This window comes from Marmota flaviventris, chromosome 14 (genome assembly GCF_047511675.1).
Source record: "Marmota flaviventris isolate mMarFla1 chromosome 14, mMarFla1.hap1, whole genome shotgun sequence".
Lineage (NCBI taxonomy): Eukaryota > Metazoa > Chordata > Mammalia > Rodentia > Sciuridae > Marmota > Marmota flaviventris.
In genome coordinates, this window is record NC_092511.1 from 68,189,378 (window position 1) to 68,212,933 (window position 23,556).

General features: G+C 36.3%; 1 protein-coding gene across 4 annotated transcripts in view; it reads left to right on the top strand.

Annotated features, from left to right (window-relative positions):
- The window catches only part of Ctnna2 (catenin alpha 2), a 983,267-nt gene that overhangs the window by 927,371 nt on the left and 32,340 nt on the right, over nt 1–23,556 (top strand). For 3 of the 4 annotated variants that reach the window (XM_071601249.1, XM_027943787.3, XM_027943788.2), the window contains 3 exons: nt 4,084–4,265; nt 13,580–13,685; nt 18,004–18,138. In XM_071601249.1, coding sequence (XP_071457350.1) covers nt 4,084–4,265; nt 13,580–13,685; nt 18,004–18,138 — 423 coding nt within the window. The remainder of the gene's footprint in view (nt 1–4,083; nt 4,266–13,579; nt 13,686–18,003; nt 18,139–23,556) is intronic. The other variant, XM_027943789.2, reaches the window with a different exon arrangement.

The window sequence follows — 23,556 nt, forward strand, 5'->3', positions numbered from 1 at the left end:
GGTGCTATGATGGTATGAGGGTTAGTATGTGTTGGCTACTTTAGAAGATTGCTCTACTGAAGGGGGATACTAACAGGCGATTGGATCAGGGTGTTGGTAGTAGCTAGGTATTTAGGAGCCCATTAGACAGCCTCGAAACATTCATCTATTTGCATTTAGACAATTACACGTAATGGAAGACGTAATGCTTGGGATGAAAGTTGGGGGGTAGGGGAATGAAGGTGCTCTTAAAAAGAAAGAAGGAGAGAGAGATAGATTAGAGGAGAATGGAAAGAACAATAAAACTTGAAACGGGAAAGAAAGAAAGAAGGAAAAGGGGAGAAAGGAACAGAGAGAGAAGAAGAAAAAAAAAATTGAAGTCTTAGAGATCCATTTTCTTCTCTTCCAGTAGGCGGAGCTGTGCCCTCCGAGCGGAGCCTCTGCCCTCTGAGCGGAGCCTCTGCCCTCTGCGTGCCGATATCAATCCCTGTAAGGCGGCTCCTGGAAGACTCTCAGTCTTGTCAGTCCAGAGCCGTTTCACTTCTCCGGCCCTTCCCCCCCTTCCTCCTGTCAGCCAGCCAGCCAGGTCCTGTTCACCAGAAGCGGTTCCCCAGAGATCTAGTTACACTTACAGCCCCACCACGCGTCCCATTTAAGCCCCAGTGCTGTGGTAAACTGGCGGCTAAGACCTTGGGAGTCACTGCTGGTGATATGGGGGGTTGGGGGTCGGGAATCCCCTCTGCTTCCCTACAGACACGCCCCCAGAAAGATCCCTGAGGTTTCCTGGCTGCTTGTATCTGGATGGGGTGGGAGTCACACACCTGCCAAAGTGGATTCCGCTTGGAAGGAATTCCAATGGCCGAACTCCGATGACGTCACCTCTCTGCTATGGCGGGCCCCAGGCTCCTTGCCGGAGTGTCCGAAGGGAGGGGTGGGACTGGTCCGTCCCCAGTTGGCCTCAGCTCCCAGCTCGCTATTTCATGAAGGCTTGGCTAAAGACCTCTTCCTGCCAAGCTGCGTCTCGGAGGCTAGCCACCCAGTCATGGTGGCTGCGGGCGGGCGGGCGGCCGAGCTGCGGCGCACAGACAGCGGCTGGCGGATCTGGACCTCTGTGTCTTATGGCGGGGATTCACTCATCTGGGGCAAACTGTCACTTCCCAAAATCCTAGTAACTCCCGGCCCGTCTCTCTTCGGTGGAATTTTTCTAGGAGATTCTCCGCAAGTAGAATCTAAGCGTATCTATGCGTCTTTCTGACCCCATCACTGAGGGGGTATTGAAAGCGCTGCCTCTCCACCCGCCGCCATGTTGGATCTCTCCTTAAATATTTTTCAAAATTCAGTATTTTAAATATTTTAGCTAGACTGTTTATACATTCTTTCTTTTTAATGTATGAGTTATAATTTGCCCACATGCACACACTGATACTTAATAGTCACCAACAGGATGCATGGAAGTTAGTAGACCTGACTGCTTGTTAATAAGAAGATGCAGCATCTGGGTAACCGCTTGTCCAAAGACACATGCCAATCATATGAAGACATCTTTTCAATGGATATATGAAACCCAGCACCAGGATACACAGCTTGGTGTGCAGTGTTTTTTATTTCAGTGAGTCTTGCTGACTGCACCAGGGATCCTTGTGGAGCATGTAAGCTACATGTTCTCGTATGGTGAGCTGGTTGTGCACAAGGTGTTAACTGGGTTTGAGTTAAATTTCTACAGCTTATAAATTGTGTGTAATATTAGGAATTAAATCAATTTCTCTAGGCCACGATATCATCCTTAATAAAATGGGGATAATAATGATATTACAATGATTAAAAGTAGATTGTTCTTATGTGTACACAGACTATCACAGCTCCAGTATGCATGTAAGTACACAAGCAATGAGGCCAATCTTCAGTTTATAACTAACCACATGGACTCTGGGATCTTCCCTTTTCTTGTTGACAACTGAGTAATAAGCTAAGGAGAGGTGGAAAGGAAAACTAGAGGCAACAAAAATTATCCTGTAATGTAAACAATAATACCACACGTGTTGGCATTCATTTTTTTTGGTGGACAAAACATTTGCTGCCCATTATAAGATTTTGAGGTAATTATTTATTGCTACTATCTTGTGTCTGAAAAAATTAAGGATACGATTCACGCAACAATTAGGTCTTAACCCAACTTAGTGACATCTCCAGTTTTCATGAGTTCATGTCCACTAATATTTCTGTAATACCTCAGCTGTCTTTGTTCCACATAATTCACTTGTGTTGGGTGGAGCTTTACCATTTAGATAACAGTTCCCTTGAGTAATTTTACTTGTTCACTGAAAAAACTATTGATCCCCCAAATCAAAACTCTTTTTTGTCTCTCTCCTGGAAATTACCGATGTTCCAGAAGTAGAGAAAGTACTGAACAAGTAGCCACAGGCTTCTATCTGCAAACCAGGTTGCATGTGGTCTGGGAGGGTTTCATGAGGTGATGTCCAACGTTTCATTCTGGTCCTGCTACAGAAGTGGTGTTAAACCAATACCGTCATTTCTTGTTATTTCTGGTAATTATGTTCTATAAAGTAGCTAGGAATGCTTAATGAGCGAATACATAAGGGGATATATAAGGATAGATTCCTGAGATGGCAATTCAAAATCTTTTCTCCATCCAATTAATGCATGGCCATGTTTAATGGGTGTTAGTTTACATTCTTAATTCATAAACATTGAACTCAAGACCGATGGCACTGACACGTGCCTAAAGGGAATTTATCTATCACATGAATTTTTCTCTGTAAGGCACCTCACAGCATTTTGGCACTACACTTGGGAGCCATTTTACACAGCAAAATCGCCAGCAAAGTATACAAAGATTCAAAAAGTATGGCACTAAATAGACCACAAAAAGGATACTTGTTTACAGTATGAGACCTGAAAATGGGAAGGCAGAGAATTGCCTTGTTCAACCTCATCTGGGAATATGCACATGGGTGACTCAAATTTTTTGCTGCTTTTCCCATTTTTTGCAAGTGATTGTGAAAGTGCGGCACATATTGATCTTGAGTATACAAATATATTTTAGAGAGTAGGCAAATTTGCAAATGAAGAATCTGTGAATAATGAGAAGGAAGCCTACAGTTCTTTCTCTTCTATATTCCCTTACCCAGCAAGTATTGAAAATTGACCTTTGTTTCCTAATTCTGTACAATGTTGAACATCATTAATCTCAAGATACAAAATCTGAAATGCTCTGAAATTCAAAAGCTGGTGAATGACAATAAGTCAAAAAAATTCAGATTTTGGAACATTTTGGGTTTGTTGGATTAGGATGCTCAGCCAGTACAGTCTATGCAAATACTCAAAAAAAAAAAAAAAACCCACATCAAATCTGAAACACTACTACACTACTTGTCTCAAAACATTTCAGATAAGGGATATTTAATCTGACTTTCTCCCATTGTGACCCCTCTGTGTACACACTCAAAAGCTCTATAGTGAGCCATGGTCATCCTGGATTTCTAGAGAGGAAGTGGGAAATGCTGAGATTAGGCATGCCGCCCTGAAATGCCCTAAGTAGGTCTGTTTGGCATCTTTCTGTAGGTGCCTTCATTTACACTTATGAAAAGTCTCCCCCACCCCACCCAACTTGGATGCTCAGATATTGTTTAAAATTCTTCTCCTTCCCAGCAACAGAAGGCCTTTTTTCTTTTTTTTTTCCCCCATCTCTGAACAGATTTCAGTGTTGAAAGAGGTGCATTCTTTCATCTGGTAAAAGTTTCCTGAGACCAAATATAAAAATTGTCAAGAATAGATTCTTTTGAACAAACATATGTCATCAAAGAGACAGAGAAGTTCTGTTACTGTCAGTGTGCGTGTACTTTGGATGTCTCTGTGTATTTTTTTTTTTTTGTATATGGGAGTAGGGCATGGGGAATTGGGGGGCCCTCACCAACCTGTGCTCCTGGCCTCCCTGGGATGGAGGAGACATACTTTCTAGAATGGCAGAGCATCTCATAGACCATGTCAGGGACTGGCTCTGCCATCCACAGGAGGCAGAGTCAACTACAGCCTGCACTTCCCTTGTCTCACCATTAGTCACACTTTGTTCTGTAACCCACACAGGCCATCATGGCGCAACTACCACAAGAGGAGAAGGCAAAAATAGCTGAGCAGGTGGAGATATTCCACCAAGAGAAAAGCAAGCTGGACGCTGAAGTGGCCAAGTGGGACGACAGCGGCAATGACATCATTGTTCTGGCCAAGCAGATGTGTATGATCATGATGGAAATGACAGACTTCACAAGGTGAGGCCCAGACACAGCAGGTGAAGGTTTTTTTTTTTTTTTTCATTAAACCCAGACCTATTGGCCTCTGGCAAATATGTACTTGAGAGGACATGTAAAAACCTGCTGAAAAATTAAAATACTGTATCAAAGCAAGGTGCTGTGCTTTCCTAAGGGTTTCATATAAATTTACGTGGATAAGTAAAAAGGGTCTGGATGTAATTCCTGGCATAATAGGTCCTTTTGGTCAAAGAGAACAGATTCATTTTTGAATTTGTTATTACTTTAATTATCCTAAGTCATAAAATAAAATCCCAGAGGATGGGTGATTCATCTTTGGTTGGTGCTATTTTGGAATGTGTTTCAATATCACTTTGAAGATTTGTTAATATTCCTTTGGATGATAATATTCTTTTGGAAAAATTCTGTGTGTGTATGTGTGTATTTATGTGCGTGTGCACATGTATGTATTGTAATTTTAGCTCATGATCTAGCATAAATTTCTACTCAAATTTACCCTTACATACAAAAATTGGGTACAACAATCTAAAATCCTAGAAGTTTGTCAGGGAACTTAAAATCTGTATGATTGTTATTCCCTTTGGCTCTGATCACTACTTTTGATAAATCAAGGGACCACTCAGGAATTTGTCAGGAGCCTTTTCTTCACCAGGGGTCATTGCTTGTTCCACCACTGCACTTTGATCTCTTCTTTAAAAGCAGTGACAACTCTTCCTGCTCTTCCTACCGCACAGAGAGAGCAAAAAGGGGAGAACATTCCTAAATTTTTAGTTAGGCTATCAGGGGATTGGGGGCAAGTATCTTACTGTCATTATTTCTTTGCAAAATAGTGAAATAATACTTGTCTTATTAATTTCACAGGAAAAAAAAATTTTAATTCAAAGAGGTAATTCAAGTATAAATTATGCTGCCAAACTAATGTAAGCTATCATTTTTCTGTTTTTTTTTTTAAATACAGAGACACATACACAAGATGTTTTTTTTTTCTCTTTTTTTTCATAAGATGTTTTAGTGATTCAACATGGTTTTTGTTATTAAACTATGTAAGATATATGATAGTATCAAGACATCACCTTTTGGGTGACCAAGTTTTTAATGGTTGTTGAATGCTTCTAATAAGAAAAGGCCAGAATTGATCATAGGTTATAATAAAACATGGAATATCTCTGCGTCATCCCCTTTACCCTTTGCCTCTGGCCAATATGTACTTGAGGACATGCTTGGCTCTTTCTCCAAATATTTTAAAATTGTTTTTGACTTCAATGAAATAACTTTAGTGTTATGAGGGTGACCTTCAAGACTTTAAATGTCATCACATTCATTAGAAATTCAAATTCATACATTTGGTTAGTCTGTGTCGACTTCACCTATTTATTTCAAATGTCTGAGCTGTTATTTAAGTCTGAATTTCCTACAAATCAGACTGTCATGGCAGCCTCAGTCATTGCTTCTCAAGGCCTGTGATGACTTAATTTGTTCACTTTCTACATTTTATTAGTATTTTATCTGATGGATATTATGCAATCCATTAATCACATCAACGGAACAAATAATCTCATTAGTTTAAAGTGAATAATGAATCTAGTCATGTTGCTGGTTATTTAGATCAGGAGAACATTTTATGATTCTTGAAATTAGATATAACTGTGGTCAAGGGAGAGACATGTATTTGAGGAATCTTATTAAGTGATGTTAAATAAGACAGACTTTTTATTAGTGAAAGTATAGTTTTGAAAGTGAAAAGAAGGCTGCTGCGCTTTCCTAGGGATTTCATATAATCATTTTTGTGTCGATTTGAGTAATGAAATGTCCAGGATGCTACTGCTTATCATTTTTCTAGCTACATGATAAGTAATTTTGCGAGGGAAAGGGAGGAGTCTGGTAATTAATGACTGGAAAACCAGACGATGGTGTGAATTGGAAATGCCACAGGGGGAGAGCAGAAGCTTCTCTGCTGCCTCCATCTGCAGAACCTTTACAAAGAGGCAGATGATTGGTGCCTTTTTTGGTGGCTTCTCACCTAAGTTCACTCCACTTGATTTTGTGCATTATTGTAATTGCCCTTGCATCTTCCCCTTCAAGAAGGAATAATGTCAGTTTCATAGATCTAGATATCCCTGTGGACTATTTTTTTTTATGATTTAGAGGAAAGGGTATAGCTGATTAGAAATTTTAGTTTTCCTATTCTTCTCAATTCATATGTTTAGAGGGCATGTGGGAACAACAACAACAAAAAAAACACCCTTGCATTCATTATCTTGTTGTTTTATTTGTATCACTGACTAATTCATTAATTTGATTCAGTAATCTCAATGATACCCACTCCATTATTATTAAAATTGGAGAGGTTCTGCCTCATTATTCATGTAATAACTTCTTCATGGAGGATAAACCTGATTATGCCCATGTCTTTTTCCTGCTCAGTTCTTGACTGTCATCTCATGGACACTGGCAGAAGCACTGTCCTGCACAAGGGTGAATTCATGTTTTCATGTTATTTTTTTGAGAAGGAAATAGCATGGGCCAGTCTTGTGCCCCAGTCATGAGAGTTGTGTGGACAGCACAATGCTGTCATAAGAAGTGAGAACAGAGAACAGTATGGAAACTAAGGGCAAAAAATTTTGAGGATGAGGATGTAATCAACTGTAAAATACTGAGCACTAAACTAAAAAAAAAAAATCATGCAATCACTCCATACTTCCCAAAATGAAGTTTTTGTTCAAGTGTTTAGTCCATCAGTCTAGGTAGCACTCAACTCTCAGTTCTAGTTCTCTACTCATATCAATTCAGGCCACATCTGAGCCTTAAAGAACAACTTTTCAGCCATCTTTGTATGGAAACTTTCAATGCTTCCCCTTTATGCAGAACAAAAAACTTGGTGCTTGCCCTTCAATGCCTACTGTATCTGTCTCTCTGTTGTATGAATTTAAAATTTTGACCTCAGTGCCATAATCTAAATGGTATCCTGATAGAGAGCAATTCATGGCTCTGCAATCCCACCTGACTTCTCAGGATTCTCCGGAATAATTCAAATGCTTGACTGTGCATCTCCATACTGCTTCAGCTGATTGGAACTATTTCCCAAGCATATTTTATGAAGCCTATCCTACAGAAAAGAGACTTCTATGGTTCAATATATTTGCAAATACCTTCCTTATATGCTGCATTTCATTACTAGAGAGTTACATTTGATATAAATAATTAGACTTATTGAAAAGGCTATAGAAAGGAAACCTTTGTAACTTGGATTAACCCAGAATTTGAATCCTGAGGACATGAACTCAATGTACTGACACATTGATTTTTCGGATTAAGACATATTAATTTTTTAAAAAATATATGTGAATTAGTTGGCAAATGGGAGATAGAAGTACTATAGTAATGGTTTTCCTTGACTTTTTTGGAGTGAATATTTCATGGGAAAGACTCCAAATATTGACCAACCTTTGTATAGGAATCAGCTCTGATCCAATGAGAGAAGTTAGAAGAATCTGTAGAGATAATTCGACTACTTGATTCTCTAAGAAAACCAAAAGTGTGTTCCAGATGCGACAATAAGATGACTCCTCTCGTTAAGAACTCCTATCCCTAAAGCACCTTTTAAAACTCCCCCAAATAATCTAGTCTAGGGTTGGGAAACACAAGTGGTGGACCGTTGTTTTCAGACTGGGAGCTGTAGCCAATGGGCCAGTCTCCTCATCAATACTTCCAAATAGGAAGAATAGGAAGACTCACCCATCCAAGGCTTCCAACCCTCCTGGGCCTGATTCTCTCATTTGTTTCAGTGGGCACTTTATCATTATCTAGATGAATAATCTCTCCTCCTCTTCCTCCTCCTCTTCCTCCTCTTCATTTTCCTTCTCCTTCTCATTTAGACTTGTGTAGTTCACTAGCTATATGGGACTAAGTTTATTGTGAACTATATCATAAAGTTTACCATTAGGACCAATTTATTAACGTACAGTTCTATGGCATTAAGCACATTTACATTGTTGTGCACCTATCACCACCATCTGCCTGCAGAACATTTCCATCTTCCTTAAACAGATACTCTGTACTCCCTTGTATACTAGGTCCCCATTACCCTCTCCTCACAGCCCATGGAAACCACCATTCTGCTTTGTCTCTGTGATTTTGACACATAAGTGCAATCATCCATTTCATGTTTATTTCATTTGGAAAAATGTTTTCGAGGCTCACTTATGTTGTAGCATGTGCCAGAATGTCCTCCTTTTATAAGGACAAATAGTATTCCATTCTATGGATTTACCACTATTTGTTTATATATTCATCTGTTAATGGGTTCCATCCATCTTTTGGCTATTATGAATAATACTGCTCTGAACAAAGGTGTGCAAATATCTGGTCAAGTCCCTGCTTTCATCTCTTTTGGGATATACCCAGAGGAGGTATTGTGAGATCATATAGTGATTCTATTTCTAATTTTTAGAGTCACCAACACCATTTTCTATGGTGCCTGTCCCATTTTATATCCCCACAGTTTCTCCATATTCTTGCTAATGCTTATTATTTCCTTCCCTCTTCCTTCTTTTCCTCCCTCCCTCTCTCCCTTCTTCTTTCTTTCATAATAATCATCCATGGTTATGGAGTAGTATCTCATTGTGGTTTTGGTTTTCATTACCCTAATGGTTAGCAGTATTGAACATTTTTTCTCTTGTACTTTTTTGACCATTATATATTTTCCTTGGAGAAATGTTGGTTCAAGCCTTTACACATTTTCTAGTGCAGTTTTGTTATTGTTTCTGAGTTTAGGAATCCTTTATATTTTATGGATACTTACTTTTTTTTTACCAGATAATACAATTTTCAAATATTTCTTCCCATTTTGTAGATTGTCTTTTCACTTTCTATTGGTAGTGTCCTTTGATGCACAAAAGTTTTTAACTTTGAAGTCCAGCTTATCTATTTTTTCATTTGCTGCCCGTGTTTTGTTGTTATGATCAAGAAACCATTGCCTAATCCAATGTAATGAAGTTTTCTCCTATAGCTTTTATAATTTAGCTCTTATGTCTTTGATCCATCTTGAGTTAATTTTTGTATATACTGTAGTTTAAGAGGCCTATTTCATTTTTTGCATGTAGATATTCAGTATTCCCAGCACCAATTAAGTTTTATTCTTTCATGGGCAAAAATAAAGTAAAATAAGATTTTAATAGGGATTTCAGTGAATCTTCAGATATCTCTGGATAGTACTGACATCTTAATGATATTAAGTCTTTCAATTCATGTGTATGGGATAATTTTCCATATATTTGTGCTGACTTTAATTTCTTTCAGCAACATTTTATAGTTTTCAACATAGAAGTCTTTTGCCTCCTTGGTTAAATTTATGTTCTATTTTTTTTTCAGGCTATTATAAGTGGAGTTCTTATCTCATGCTAGGTATCACTTTAACACTGAGCCCAGCTCAGCTCGGCCCAGCCCAGCCCAAGTTATTTTCTTCATTTCCTTTTAGGGTTTTTTATTATTAGTGTGTAGAAACACAACTGACTTTTACATTTTGATTTTGTGCCCTACAACTTTTGTGAATTCATTTACTAGTTCTAATAGATTTATTTTTATAAAAATAGAGCATTATAGTTATACATAGTAATTAGATTTATCCCAACAAAATCATACATACATGGAATTCAGTTTTAGGGCATCCCCACCCTCACCCCTATTCTCCTTCCTGTACTGGTCTTCCTTTCACATGTATTGATTTATTTTTGACTAGTTCTTTCTCCTTATACATAAAGGTGAAATTCCATATGGTATATTTATATTTTCACATAGCATGCTTTTTTTTCTTAATTCATTCTGCATTTCTTCTGCTTTATAATCCCTTCTCTCTCTCTTCCTCTCAGTCTCCATCTTCTACTCTACTCACTTTCCCTATATTTTTATTACATCTGTTCCTTCCCTTCTTTTTATTTTACTCTATTTTCCACAGATAAGAGAAAATATTTGACCTTTGAGTTTCTGAGTCTGGCTTATTTCATTAGCATGATAATTCTCCATGTCCATCCATATATTAGCAAATGCCGAAGTTTCATTCTTCTTCATGGCTGAGTAAAATCCATTTGTGTATACCCCACAATTTTTTTATACATTAATCTAGTCACCAGCATCTGGGTTGATTCCAAAATTTTGCTGTAGTTAACTGTACTTCTAGAAATGTTTATGTGGCCACATAGCTGTAGTATGCTGATTTTAAGTCCTTTGGGACTTATATACAGAGAAGTGGGATAACTGGGTCAAATGGTGGTTCCATTCAAAGTTTTCTGAGGAATCTCCATACTGCTTTCCAGAGTGGATGTACTAGTTTGCAGTCAAACCAACAAGTGTACCTTTCCCCTACATCCTCACCAGCATTTGTTATTTGCATTCTTAATATTTTTTTTTTTTGAGAGAGAGAGAGAGAGAGAGAGAGAATTTTTTAACATTTATGTTTTAGTTTTCGGTAGACACAACATGTCCATTTTACTTTTATGTGGTGCTGAGGATCGAACCCAGCGCCCCGCGCATGCCAGGCGAGCATGCTACCACTTGAGCCACATCCCCAACCCATGCATTCTTAATAATTACTATTCTGACTAGAGTGAGATGAATCTTAATGTAGTTTTGAGTGTCATTTCCCTGATTGCTGGAGATGTTGAACATTTTTTTCCAAATATTTGCTGGTCATTTGTATGTTTCTATTTCCAGTGTTTCATGTTTTATGAGCCATTATTCTTTTCTCATAATTCCAATTGTTTCTTCTTATTTCTTTCTAAATTCTTAAGCCAGACAATAGGTTTTGTTTTTATTTCTTTTGCATATATATATATATATATATATATATATATATATAGCCTTTCACATAAGAGAAACACATTTAGCAAAAAGTACACAACTGTCACTCAGAACCCATAAGTTCCATCCTGTTTCTTTGTGTAGAGTATCTTTTGAGCATGTCACTTCATCTTCCCTCTTGGATTCTAGTCTTCAACTAGAAAATGAGGCAATATCTGATCTTAAAACTTTTATAAGGCTCTCTAAATTTGATTAAACAGTACTCAGGCTGGATCTCTATCAAGCTTGTGATTCTAAGAAATTGAATTGAGTCTCCAAAGTCAACTTGGAAGTTCTCAAACATTTTTTTTTTCTAACAATATTCTGGTGAGTCCATGAACTATAGTCTCCAATAGAATAAAAAGGACATGCTTCTTTTCACAATTAGGCTAAAAGAAGGGGGCCTGACCCTCATGCAAATATAAAATCTTGATAGGCATTCTTTACCAACTTAGCACATTCCATGAGGATCAATCAGTTGTTGAAGATATCTTGTAAGTTTCACAAGGAAGCATTTTCTTAGATTCTTTGAAAGTCTTGAAATAAACACACATTTCCTTAGCAATGAAAAATCAAGCAGAGTGCAGCTCTTAATGACTAAGTTAAGATAAAGGCAAAAAGTAACAAGTAGTATGTCTGAGTGAAACTGCAGAAGGGATATTCTAAGCTCTGCAAGTTACAGAGAAATACATAGTAATGAGAATGTTATTAAGCACTGACACATTCTGCATCTAAGCTTTCATTTGTTAAAGAGAGGAACAAAATAAAAAGAAGGAAGCTTATTTAGAGATAATTAAAAAATTATGTTAGGGAATAGGAAACAGATTGTCACAGAATCTTTAATTCATCCATATCATCCATATTACATAAAATTCACATGGAAAATCTCAGTTCATATTTTAAAATCTTAATGGCAACTGAAAACTCAGTGTACTTTGTGGAAGAGTTAATGTGACTATGGTAAAATGAAATATCTTAAATTTATAATCTTCCAATGTGTGTGTTTAAACATTAATATGAACCTCATATATTTTGCTTGTAGCTACTAATGTAGAAAAACGCCATAAGGAAAATTGGGAGAGAAATGGAACAAAATGCTCTTCATTTACATTTATTTACTGAAAGTTATCTGAAGTCTTCCATATTATGCAATGTTGTTATGTAAGGATAGTGATAACTACTCACTTGGAAGAACCCAGTCCACTCTAAGTCACTTCTGTGTAGTTGTCCTCTACTTATCACCATATTTCTGACAATGGAATGTAATTATGTCACCTTAAAAATGCATTGATTTTTTTTAGAAGCACATAAGGAGATCAGGGTAAGTAACAATGCTAAAAAATAAGGCTAAACCTATGTAATCTAGTTTTTATTTTCCTTTAAAGAGAACAAAAAAGTGACATCACATGCTACATTTTGTTTAAAGGTTCATGATGCAGCAAAATTCCCTTTTCCCTCAAAACAAATATTTAAAATTAAAGTTCACCTAATTAGGTAATCTAATATTAAGCGGCTTACCTAAAAGAAAACCTTATGTTGGGGCAATGATTTAGAAGCATAAAGATATTTATAATCATAGTGTTTTGTGTGTTCCTTCACAAATTATTACCAGAAAGATAAAATATATGAGATTGTGAAATTCTTAAATTGCCAAAATTCTAGCCAAAGAGTCCCCTATTACCTGCAAGGGATAGTTGCTTTTCAAAGTGCCTTACTAGATTTAAAAATAAAATAATATTAGATAAAGATGGTGGGTGGTAGATGTAGTATGGAACACAAGGCATGGTTTTTTTGTTTGTTTGTTTTTGTTTTTGTAGTGGAGGATTGAACCGAGGGCCGCTTAACCACTGGGCCATATCCCTAGCCGTTTTTAAAATATTTTATTTAGAGACAGAGTCTCGCTAAATCGCTTAGGTCCTCCTAATTTGCTGAGGCTGGCTTTGAACTGGTGATCTTTCTGCCTCAGCCTCCAGAACCACTGGGATTACAGGCATGAGTGTGTGCTTTTTATTTTGGCTAGACTCTGCTTAAATTTTAGAATTTCTCAGTCGTGACCCGTGTCAGCTTGGATGAGGCCATTGATCATTCTGGGCCCATTTTGTCCTTCTATCAAATGGAAACGATGATCACTACTTACTAGTGTTATAAGGCACAGTGGAGCAGTGTGTGCCACAGCCTCAGGTGCATGCTGCCTTTACACAGCACTGGAGATAATCATCTTCACTAATTGACTATGGTTTGAAAAATATAGAAATTAATGAATCATTTAAATGTGCACATGCATATCAAAATATGGGAAAAGGCATGGAAATGAAGTGAGCTATTAACATGGAAATTGAATCAAGAAAACATTCAAAATTCCACTGACAGGCCAGCACCAAATCAAATACAAAGCCAGAGCTCTGGACAAAGGATATGGTGGGTTTGTCTGTTTCCTGTCATTAAGTACATCTCTAATTATGTTGTGTATATTGCTTCAGAGGCAAAGGCCCTTTGAAAAATACATCTGATGTCATTAACGCCGCCAAGAAGATTGCTGAAGCAGGTTCCCGAATGGACAAATTAGCTCGCGCTGTGGCTGATCAGGTAATCTGAGAGGGAAGAGCGGGCACATGTTCAGAGGAATCATTCATTAGCACCTGGGTTCTGTAATCAGTTTTATACACACTATTAAATGCTCTGAATGGCAATCAATCACGAATATTTTGCAAACTAGACTCGGCTGAGACCAAGTTGATGACAAAGGTGATTCAGCTCAGGTAAAACTGACTCCTTAGTTTATGAATGAAATCTTAACTTTGTTTTCTTTTTTTTTTTTTTTTCTTGGACTAGAGATTGAACCTAGGAGTCTCTACTGCTGAGCCACATCTCTAGCTCTTTTATTATATTTTGAGATGGGACTCACTATATTGCCCAGGCTGGCCTCCAATTTAGGATCCTTCTGCCTCCGCCTCTGGGGTAACTGGGATTACAGGCATGCACCACCACCCCAGGCTCATGACCAAAATTTAATATCAACTACTGGTTAGGAGATGTAGTGCATGAAGAGTCACAGATTACCCCAGCTGTTCCCTTTCAGAATGATAACTTTATTCTTCATAATGGGCATAAAAACAGACAAAACAAAATTTTATTTTTTTCACTTTTGGCCTCTTGGCTTAAATCTCATCTTTTTCAGAGATTGCCTACTTAATCCTTTGGTTTTGCTTTCATAATACTTAAGACATTTTAAAAGATTTTTTATTACTCTTTGGGTTGCACATCTTTGTTGACAAACTTCATGCATGAGTTGATGAGAAAAAAGAGCAACCTTCCTTGTGGGCAGGGAGCTAGATTAGCAGAAACTTTGAGGCATGGTGGATCATGATTTGATGGTTTGTGGAAGAAGCAGAAGGCAATGAACGACCCCACGTGGTTTGAATGTTAACTGGGAGATGGACAGCAAGGGGCACATGGAGATGAAAGGGTAGGAACAGAAATTGGAGAATTTGGCAGAACATCATGGTTTTACATGTAGTGGTAAGGGAGCAAAACTTTACAATTTATTATTTAATATTTTTCTTATTGGAACACTCTTCAGGATTCAGTTAATTTATGCCCTAGTGTAAATGGGTTAATCCACATAATCAAGAATCCCTACATTTCAGCTATATTTTATCTCAGATTTAAAGGCATCAGTGAAAAAAAAATAAAATTCTCTAAGTATCTCATATCCTTTCAGACCAAACTATTTTAAATATTAAAATAGTCCTCAATCTCACCTGAAATATTTATTTTCCTACTTTTCATATTATTTGGCTTAAATTGGAACTATAAATATTTTGTTGTAAATATTTTGTTGTGATAATGTTCCATTTCTTGTAAGGGTACTTGAGGCAGTATACTTCTTTGAGTAACTAGTGATTATTCCTTTAACCAACTGTTCAGAAGAATTGACAGTTTGAACCATTTCAACTGGAATGTGTCTTAGACTATAAAATAAACTTCTGAAGTAAAAATATTCCATGTACTCTTATTGAAAGATGTATAAGGGTGATTTCTTCTCCATAGATGCCTCTAAGTCTCCTGGGTTTTGAGTTTTTTTTTTCTTACTATAGTTTTTCTCCCTCAAATATTAATACTAGAGTCATTCCTCTACTTCTTCAATGTTTCAGTCTACTTAAACGCAACAGCAAAATTTACTCATAAAGGCTAAAAGAATCTCTGCATGGTTAAACTATTACTATTTCATTTAAGATAAGAGCCAACAAATTTTGATTTTAATTGTATTTATATATAGGATGGCTAATCTAAGGGAATGTTTTTTTATTTACTTTTGAATTTCTGGAAAACCAACGAGTTAATTAAGTATTGCCACAATTTCAGAATAGACTACAATTTGTAGGCATTGAGAACCATACCATTCGCTATTGCTGATTTCAAGGTAATATCAAATTTTAGGCTTCACAGTGGAAGTTGAACTTTTTTCTGTAAAGTCCCATATATATTCCATAAAGTTCATGTAAAAGAAAAGTCAGACAATGAACAGAAATTGAAAATGTGCAAATCAAAAATTCACCAACCAGGAAAGAAGACAACTTATTTTTTCTTTTCTTTTCTTTTTTTGGTACTGGGGATTGATATCAGGGACACTCAACCACTGAGCCACATCCCCAGCTTTATTTTGTATTTTTATTTAGAGACAAGGTCTCATAGAGTTGCTTAGCACTTCACTTTTGCTAAGGCTGGCTTTGAACTCTCAATCCTCCTGCCTCAGCCTACTGAGCTGCTGGGAAAGGTAGCCACAGTTGTGTTTGTAAATGTTGAGGGAAGTTGGGAATTGTGGGGTAACCAGAGACTTATGATTATAGAAGTCTTGTTAGGAAGGACTTCCTGGGAGTTTAAGTTGCTTTTTTTTTTAACTGAATCTCGATGGTTGAAAGCTGCTCAATATATTTAGGCTCCTACTGTCAAAAGTTTAAGTTGCAAAAATTGCTTCTGTTTTTACATATTTTAGACTTTTATTTTTAACAATGCAACATGAAGCATAGCTCCAAACAGTTTGAATATGTGGCATGCACAACACCAACACACACATACACACACACACACACACACACACACTCCCAGGACTTTAGATTTATTTTGAGATTAAGTTACAAAGTATTTAAATTATATTAAAAATTATTTTTAAAATAAATAGATGAAGCTTAAACCTAACATAATTTTGAATAGTCTTACTTGTGGTTAGTATGAGGCACCTTGAAATTTTCATTAATATTTTTTCTAATTAGGACATTTCTTTCTCAAATTCTGTACCTATTTCCATGACACAGGAGCCATTTTTCTTGGTCTATCATGCCATTTTTAATATGTGTTTTAAGTACTTCCATTTAAATAGAAGAGAATGAGCATTACCAAAGAATGAATTGGTTACCTTTATTTTTCCTGAAAATATTTTTATGAAGATTGAGATATGCATGCAATATAAAGTTTTTACGGACTGTTGCATTTTTAATTACTGCTCCATTGAGATAGAACTCTCAATTTAATTTGCTGCAAGGTATTTGTATCGAAAGCCTTGTCAGCCCTCCGGGGAGATATCATTTTAAAGTTAATTCCTTCTACTCTATGGGTCTCTGGAGTAGGATAAATATTACAGTATTAAATACTTGTAGGAAGCTAAAAACAGTCTCTGTGGGATTCTTTCTTGATAAATGCAGTTAGTGGAAAATACGCCACAATGGTAAGTGTTATATATAAAAGAAACCCATTTATTGTTTATTCAATAAATGGTTTTGTCAAACTACTTGTTTTCAGTGTGGATGTGAGAACTCCCTCCCTTGAGCTTGAAGGAAACTTAGCTTAGAGTCTTTCTCCCATACTCTTGTTCTAAATAAGACACTGCAATTTTAGCTGCAGGTATTTATTTCACATAGCATTTTATCAAGGAACTTGTGATTACATGTCCTTTTACGAGTGCCAAATCAAACCAGAGCAATTAAATGGCCTGGAAGTGATTCAAGCTTAAACATTTGATAGCAATAGAAATATATTTCTATTATTCAGTAGCCTTTGGCATTAAAGCCTCAGTGTTGTTTTAGGGAGTTATGTAACTATCTAAAGTGTTCAGCAAAACTCAATGTGTACTTGATGGACATCTACCCACTTCAGTCACAAGGAAAATTCATACTCCCAGCACGACGTGACCTTGGTGAAGCCATTGAAAGAGTTCTGTTGTTTCTCTTATGAGTTTATTTCAACTGGCTTCACACTTATTATATCAACTTTATTTCTCTTACAATGGTCATGAACCATTTCAGAATCTCTCCTGTATACAGAGTTTATTATGTTGCTAAAATTTTGATAAATACAGAAATACAAAAACCATAAGCTTCTTTTAGTGAATGAGGCATTTCTTACAAGAAATCAATACTTTTTTAAATTAACCATTGTGAAATTCTCCCATGCTGTGTAGAGACATTGCCACATAGCTCAATTTACTTCCGGCATCCAATTTACTTCCTCCGCATTCAAATAACTTTCCAAGTAGCAAGAGTTGAAGAAAACTGGGGAAAAAACACAACTCTGTAGAGTGCTTAGTTTTCTTAAGAGTTTTAGATAATAATAATGGTAAATTATATATTAATAAATATATATATGCACTTATAAATATTTACAGAAATTCAAATAGAACTTTCTAGAAAATCCTAAATGGTCTCTATAAAATCTTACCAAGTAGAGCTAGCCAGTCTAAACTACTGACCAAGGCCTTTCTCAGTCCTTATGAAAATGTTAAGTGAATGTAATTTAGGTACATGACACTGAAACTTTTTCATCCTGCAGCTTTTATACAGCAAATGTTCGGAACTGAAGGGTACTTACTAATTGAGATCGCTTTTTTGTTGTTGTTATTGTTTTATAGTGTCCTGATTCAGCATGTAAGCAGGATTTATTAGCCTACCTTCAACGAATTGCCTTGTATTGCCATCAGCTCAATATCTGCAGCAAAGTGAAGGCTGAAGTTCAGAATCTAGGAGGAGAGCTCATTGTATCAGGGGTAAGCCGGGACCTGGGCTTCACAATGTAAAGTCCCCACTGTTGTGTTTCTAAGGCAAGCCTTCTTGGCAACAGTACTGCTAAAAACACCAAACTACAGTGATTCACAGGGAGTTTCTTTTTAAAAAAAAATAATAAATGTTATCACCATTATTCCAGACCTTACAATAACTCACAAAGAGCAATTTGATTTTCCAATTACCCTGTGTTTATACTAGCCTTGTAAAATCTCCATTCTTCACAAGAAAACTAATTTCATAGTCTGGAAACTCATTGCCAAGCTGTGACTATTATAATTATTTGGGGCTTTTGTATATTTACTCATTGTGAGTCTACTTCCCTTTGTTAGTCCTAGTAATTTCCATTCTGTGTTCAGGAGCCAGCCCCTCTATTTGTGGACTGTGTTCACGTTAGAGATGATGAAAATAATAGGAATCCATTGATCAGGTTCCAATGCATACTAGGTTATCGTAACCCTTGAAAGTTAAAGGATGTTTAAATTTAATATAGTTGATGTGCTGTTGCCAAAATCCAACATAATTGTCGAACACTAACAATTATATATTCTTTGCTAAGTCTCTACAGTGTTTCCCTTCTCATGAAAATATAATTACACTAAACCATTTCCATCAAATACACGGAAATAAGAAGCCATCAAATGCATAGGAACAAGAAGTTCAATGAATACTTAGAAGAATCATGATTTCTTGGCAAGATTTCCAAATGTATGTGTTGAGGTTCTTCACCTTGGCTTCTTCTCCCTCATCCCCTTTCTCTTAACACAGGATGCCATTTATTATAAATTATTTGCAAGTTCAGAAGTGTGGCTCTGTCACCTGAGTTCTTTTCCCAGTGAACCATGATGTTGCCATTTTAAGTGTAGAATTGCCAGGAAAGAAAACATTATAGACACGATGAATGTGAACATCAGACAAGTCACAAAACTCAATTCTTCCTGAAACTATTTTTAGAAATTCAGCAATTGGATCACTTGATTAAAATCTATGGAAAAAAAATCATAAAGTCATTCTTGGATCCAAATTTTTCAATTCCTATGTTGTTTGGCTTGTGGAAAAGAGCTGGGAAAAGAGCTGATCTGGCTTGCATGGCGAGTCCATCTGGAAAGCCTGATCCATGAAGTCCTACCTTACAGCTCAATACATTGGCTATTTTGTGCCTCTTCCCAAAGCACAGTCACCTCTTTGCATTTCCAAAATGATCCTGCTTCAACATTCTTCCACAACCAAGAGCAATCTGTCTTGCAATGTGTCCTTCCTGCCAAGCTGGTTAGTTATCAATATTCTCTCGCCAAGAAGTGATCAAAACATTGCATCTCCCTTGCTTCCTTTCTTATCTTCAGCCTTGATGGTAGAGTTTCCCATACCACTCTGCTTTCATGTCCATCTGTATACAGCACCTGTGGAACCAAGTGCTTTTTGTTCAGCTTGCCTTGTGTGCTTTCATTTGTTACTTTCCAAATCTTATTATTTACATGGATGCACAAAGCATCTTTGTGGATCTTAGACTCCACGAACTCATCTGGGCAATATTTTCCTGGCAGAGCTGCTCTCCATCATCCTCTCAGTACCCATTGTTCGTCACTGCCTTCAGAGCTTTCATTTCCATTGTCTTTTTCTCATTTAGATGTAGTCCAAACCATCACTGGCTTTTGTCACTTGCACTGTTGGCATTTGCAGAGGTGTTTGACATTGAGAACACCATCAAGAAGCCTGTGTCTTTCTTTGATTCTCATTGGCAAAGTTCATAAATCCTTGCATGGGAGAAGGCTTCTTTTGGAGGAATGTCATACTTTATAATGATTCTGAGACAAATGCATTGTCAGAGTTTGCTATTATATTGCTCAGTTATAGGCCTGCTCTCGGCCTCCTCATGATTTTTTGTTTTGTTTTGTTTTGTTTTTGTTTTTTTCTGAGCTTGATTGCTGTGTGGTGCCACACCCGCATCTGTAGATTGCTGTCTTTGCCACTTCTGCTTCCATCTTATTCTTCATCCTCCTTCACTAATGGCCAATGGAGAAAAAAAAAAAAAAATCAACATGCTTACTGTGCAAAATAGCCACAAATGACTGCCTTCAAAGTTCTAAAAAAGTCAAGAATGTGAGACCCCATACACACAGATTTTCAATGATTTTGCCAAGAAAATTGCACCCACGTTTGGACCCCATTTGTTTTGTTGTCTGTTGTGACAATCAGTCACTATATTTTTCAGGAGAAGCCAGTGTAGTTTCATGTGTAATCAAGAAAAGAAGATACTTGAATCTTCTTTCCTTTTTGGTGTGTTTATGTCTGTGGGATTCAACAACGTGGCTTCTTCTCTGAAATATATGAAAACCCCAGGAAAATTTTATTTGTTACAAGTCAAAGTCTCCACCAAAAGAGTAGAGATTTGAACAGATTATTTACATTTGCCAAGAAAAATGATTTGAATTTCAAAACAGAGAGCCACATGTTTTTATGGTCTTATGCTGGCACATTGGACATATGTTAAGCAATTATGTGCCATGTCAGCATATTTATGTTCTATGTGATTCTACATGTGCAGCCTGGGAAAGACCTATGGTGCTGTGTCTGCTTTGGTTTGAGAGGCGGGGAAGGAAAACTACTCAACATGGGAGAGAACGGGTGCAAAAGCTCTATGAGTCATGATGGGAAATTAGAGTAATTAGATAAATAAAGTACTCTGAGATGTATGTCTGTGTATGCTTATTCACAAATCAGCTCTCTGTAAAGCACCATTAACTTTCTGGCTGGCAACCAATTTTTTAAGCTATTGGTTTAGACATTTCTCAACAGCCTAAAGGTACCATCCTTTCCGAATTTAAAGGTAGAAGATGTATTTGTGAGCAAATTAATTCAACTTGGTTATAAAAGAAATGATTGGTTGTAAAAGAAAAAAAACTTTTTAGATTATTGGAATGATGGATATGTTAGAACAAATGTAGAAGAAACTGTTTCAGAAGATGAAATAGCCAGTTAGTCTATAAACTAGCTTTGTTTGCTTAGGTTAATGTTCATTTATTTCAAAGTATTAAGCCAGTTGACATGTATTTTAGAAAGATGAATAAAAAAGGAAGAAAGGATGAAAGGAAGAAGGAAAGAAAGAGTAGGAGTTAGGGTAGGAGTGAAGAGGAGTGAAGAAAAAAGAAGAGAGAAAAGAAAGGGAACCTTAACCATGGTATATCAAAAATTAGTTTTTTGTATGTAAATGTTCACTAAATGTGACAGCTTTATATCATCATGGGAGAAAATTTGAGCCAGATATTTTAAGTATATAAATACTATTATGAATATAAACAAATGTCAATGTCATGATATGGAAATTACCTATATATTTAATTATCATATTTTGAAATCTAATTTTTATTCATTGATTTCAGAGAATTTAATGGGTACTTTTAAAGTTAATAAAGAAATGTATACCTGGATCTCAAGAAATAAAAATCATCTCATGACTTTCGATGATTTTTATCTGCCAAAAATGTATATATGTTGTGTGTTATTCTGAATGAGATTGGAAACACTAATGTATTGTTTTCATGAACCTCAAGTATTCTGATAAAAGTGAAAAGATTCCCCTAAGCATTTTTAAAAGGCTCTAATACATTAGGAGTGCCATTATAGCAATTAAGCCAGAACAAAAGAGCAGGAAAGAAATTTGATATTTTAGTGAGAGATGGAGGGACTAGGATTTAACTTATAGCTGACTATACACAGAAAGCATATTAATTATAACTGATTTTATTACATATACATTTTTTTTCCACATGAACCAAATGTACGAACAGAGTTCAGAGATGAGGTATGTTAGACGCCTAAGTCTTCAGGCTTTGTGAGGGGACCCCTGACCCATTCTTAATTCCAAGGGATGGTGAGACTTACCCTAATACACATTTTAGTTCTTTGCCATTTAAACCTCTTATCAAATCTGAATACTTCTAAATTGGATATTGGGGAACAGTTTGATAAGCTGATCAAGTATAATTTGTGACACTGGTAAGATCTGTTGGTAAAGAGAAAAATTGAGGAATAAGGGATCAATTGCAAGTCAGACTGCACATATTATTTTTTAAAAATTTGGCTCAATTAAAATCATGAGTGGAATGAATAAGAAAGAGAGTGGAATGAATTTGACCTAACTTTCCTATGTATATATATGAATACATGTGAATCTCCACATCATGTGCAACCACAAGACTGGGATGCCAATTAGAAGACGATGTATTCCATGTTTAAATAAATATGTCAAAATATACTCTACTGTCCTATATAACTAAAAATAACAAATAAAAAATAATTTAAAAATTGCCATGATGTTCATGGTGATGAGTAAGAAATATTTCTAAAATATTGGAAATTAATGATTTCCAAGTCAGTCTTTTCTGACAGTGGCATGTAATCAAAGATGCTCATCTATGTTCATCTATACACAAAACAAACACACTCAATGTGACATTTCCTGTCTTAACTCTTTCAATGTGCAATAGTAAAATGAGTTTTATGTCTGATCTAATGCAGTTTAGGAGAAATAAAATTAGGAGATATATTTGCACAGTGCAACGTGTGTGTGTGTGTGGATAGATAGATAGGTAGATAAATAGATACACAAATACTTTCCCATCATATATATGATATATTGATGAGAAATGCATTAGAACAGTTCTGTATTCCCAGTATACCAAAAAACAAGTGCCAGTATTTTGAAAAAGAATGAAATAGTCATGGGAACAAGCATTACATCTAATTGTGCAGACCTGTAGTTGAAGGAACCCTTTTTGTGGAGTATTTTTATATCTTCTGATTCTGTCTATAGTCAATTCTTGATTCTCTCCACTGATCAAAGTGTAGCAGTAATAGAAAAAAATATAAATTGCTAGCTATTTCAATTTGGGTTTGGAATGTATTTCTGTGCTTCATTTGAAAGGATATGTGTTCAAGAAATTCACAGCAGTTCAGAAGAATTTTATCCAGACATTCCAGAGAGTGGATCATTCATTAAGTATTCAGACTGAAAGGACCTTTCCTGATCTAGGAAGAATTGGAATGTCCAGATCTAGAAAGAGTACAATAAAACCAATTTCAGATTGCAAATCTGGATGGAGGCATAGTGTAGAAACTCAGTGACAGGTAGAAAATGAAATGGGTATTTATTTTGCACACATTTTGTTAATAAGGTGGGTTGTCGCATGATTTAATCTTTCTCCCAAAAGCCTTCCCTTTCAATCTATTATGTTAGTAAAACTATAACTACTTACATCTGATTCCTGCACTGAATCTTGCTGTTACATTCAGATCTGTGGATGTGGTCACTGATTTTTGCACAGACCTTCCCAGGGAATTCATTCTCCCAGGATTATAAAAGTAACATTTAGCCAATTCAAAACTATTAATTTTGGGAAAAG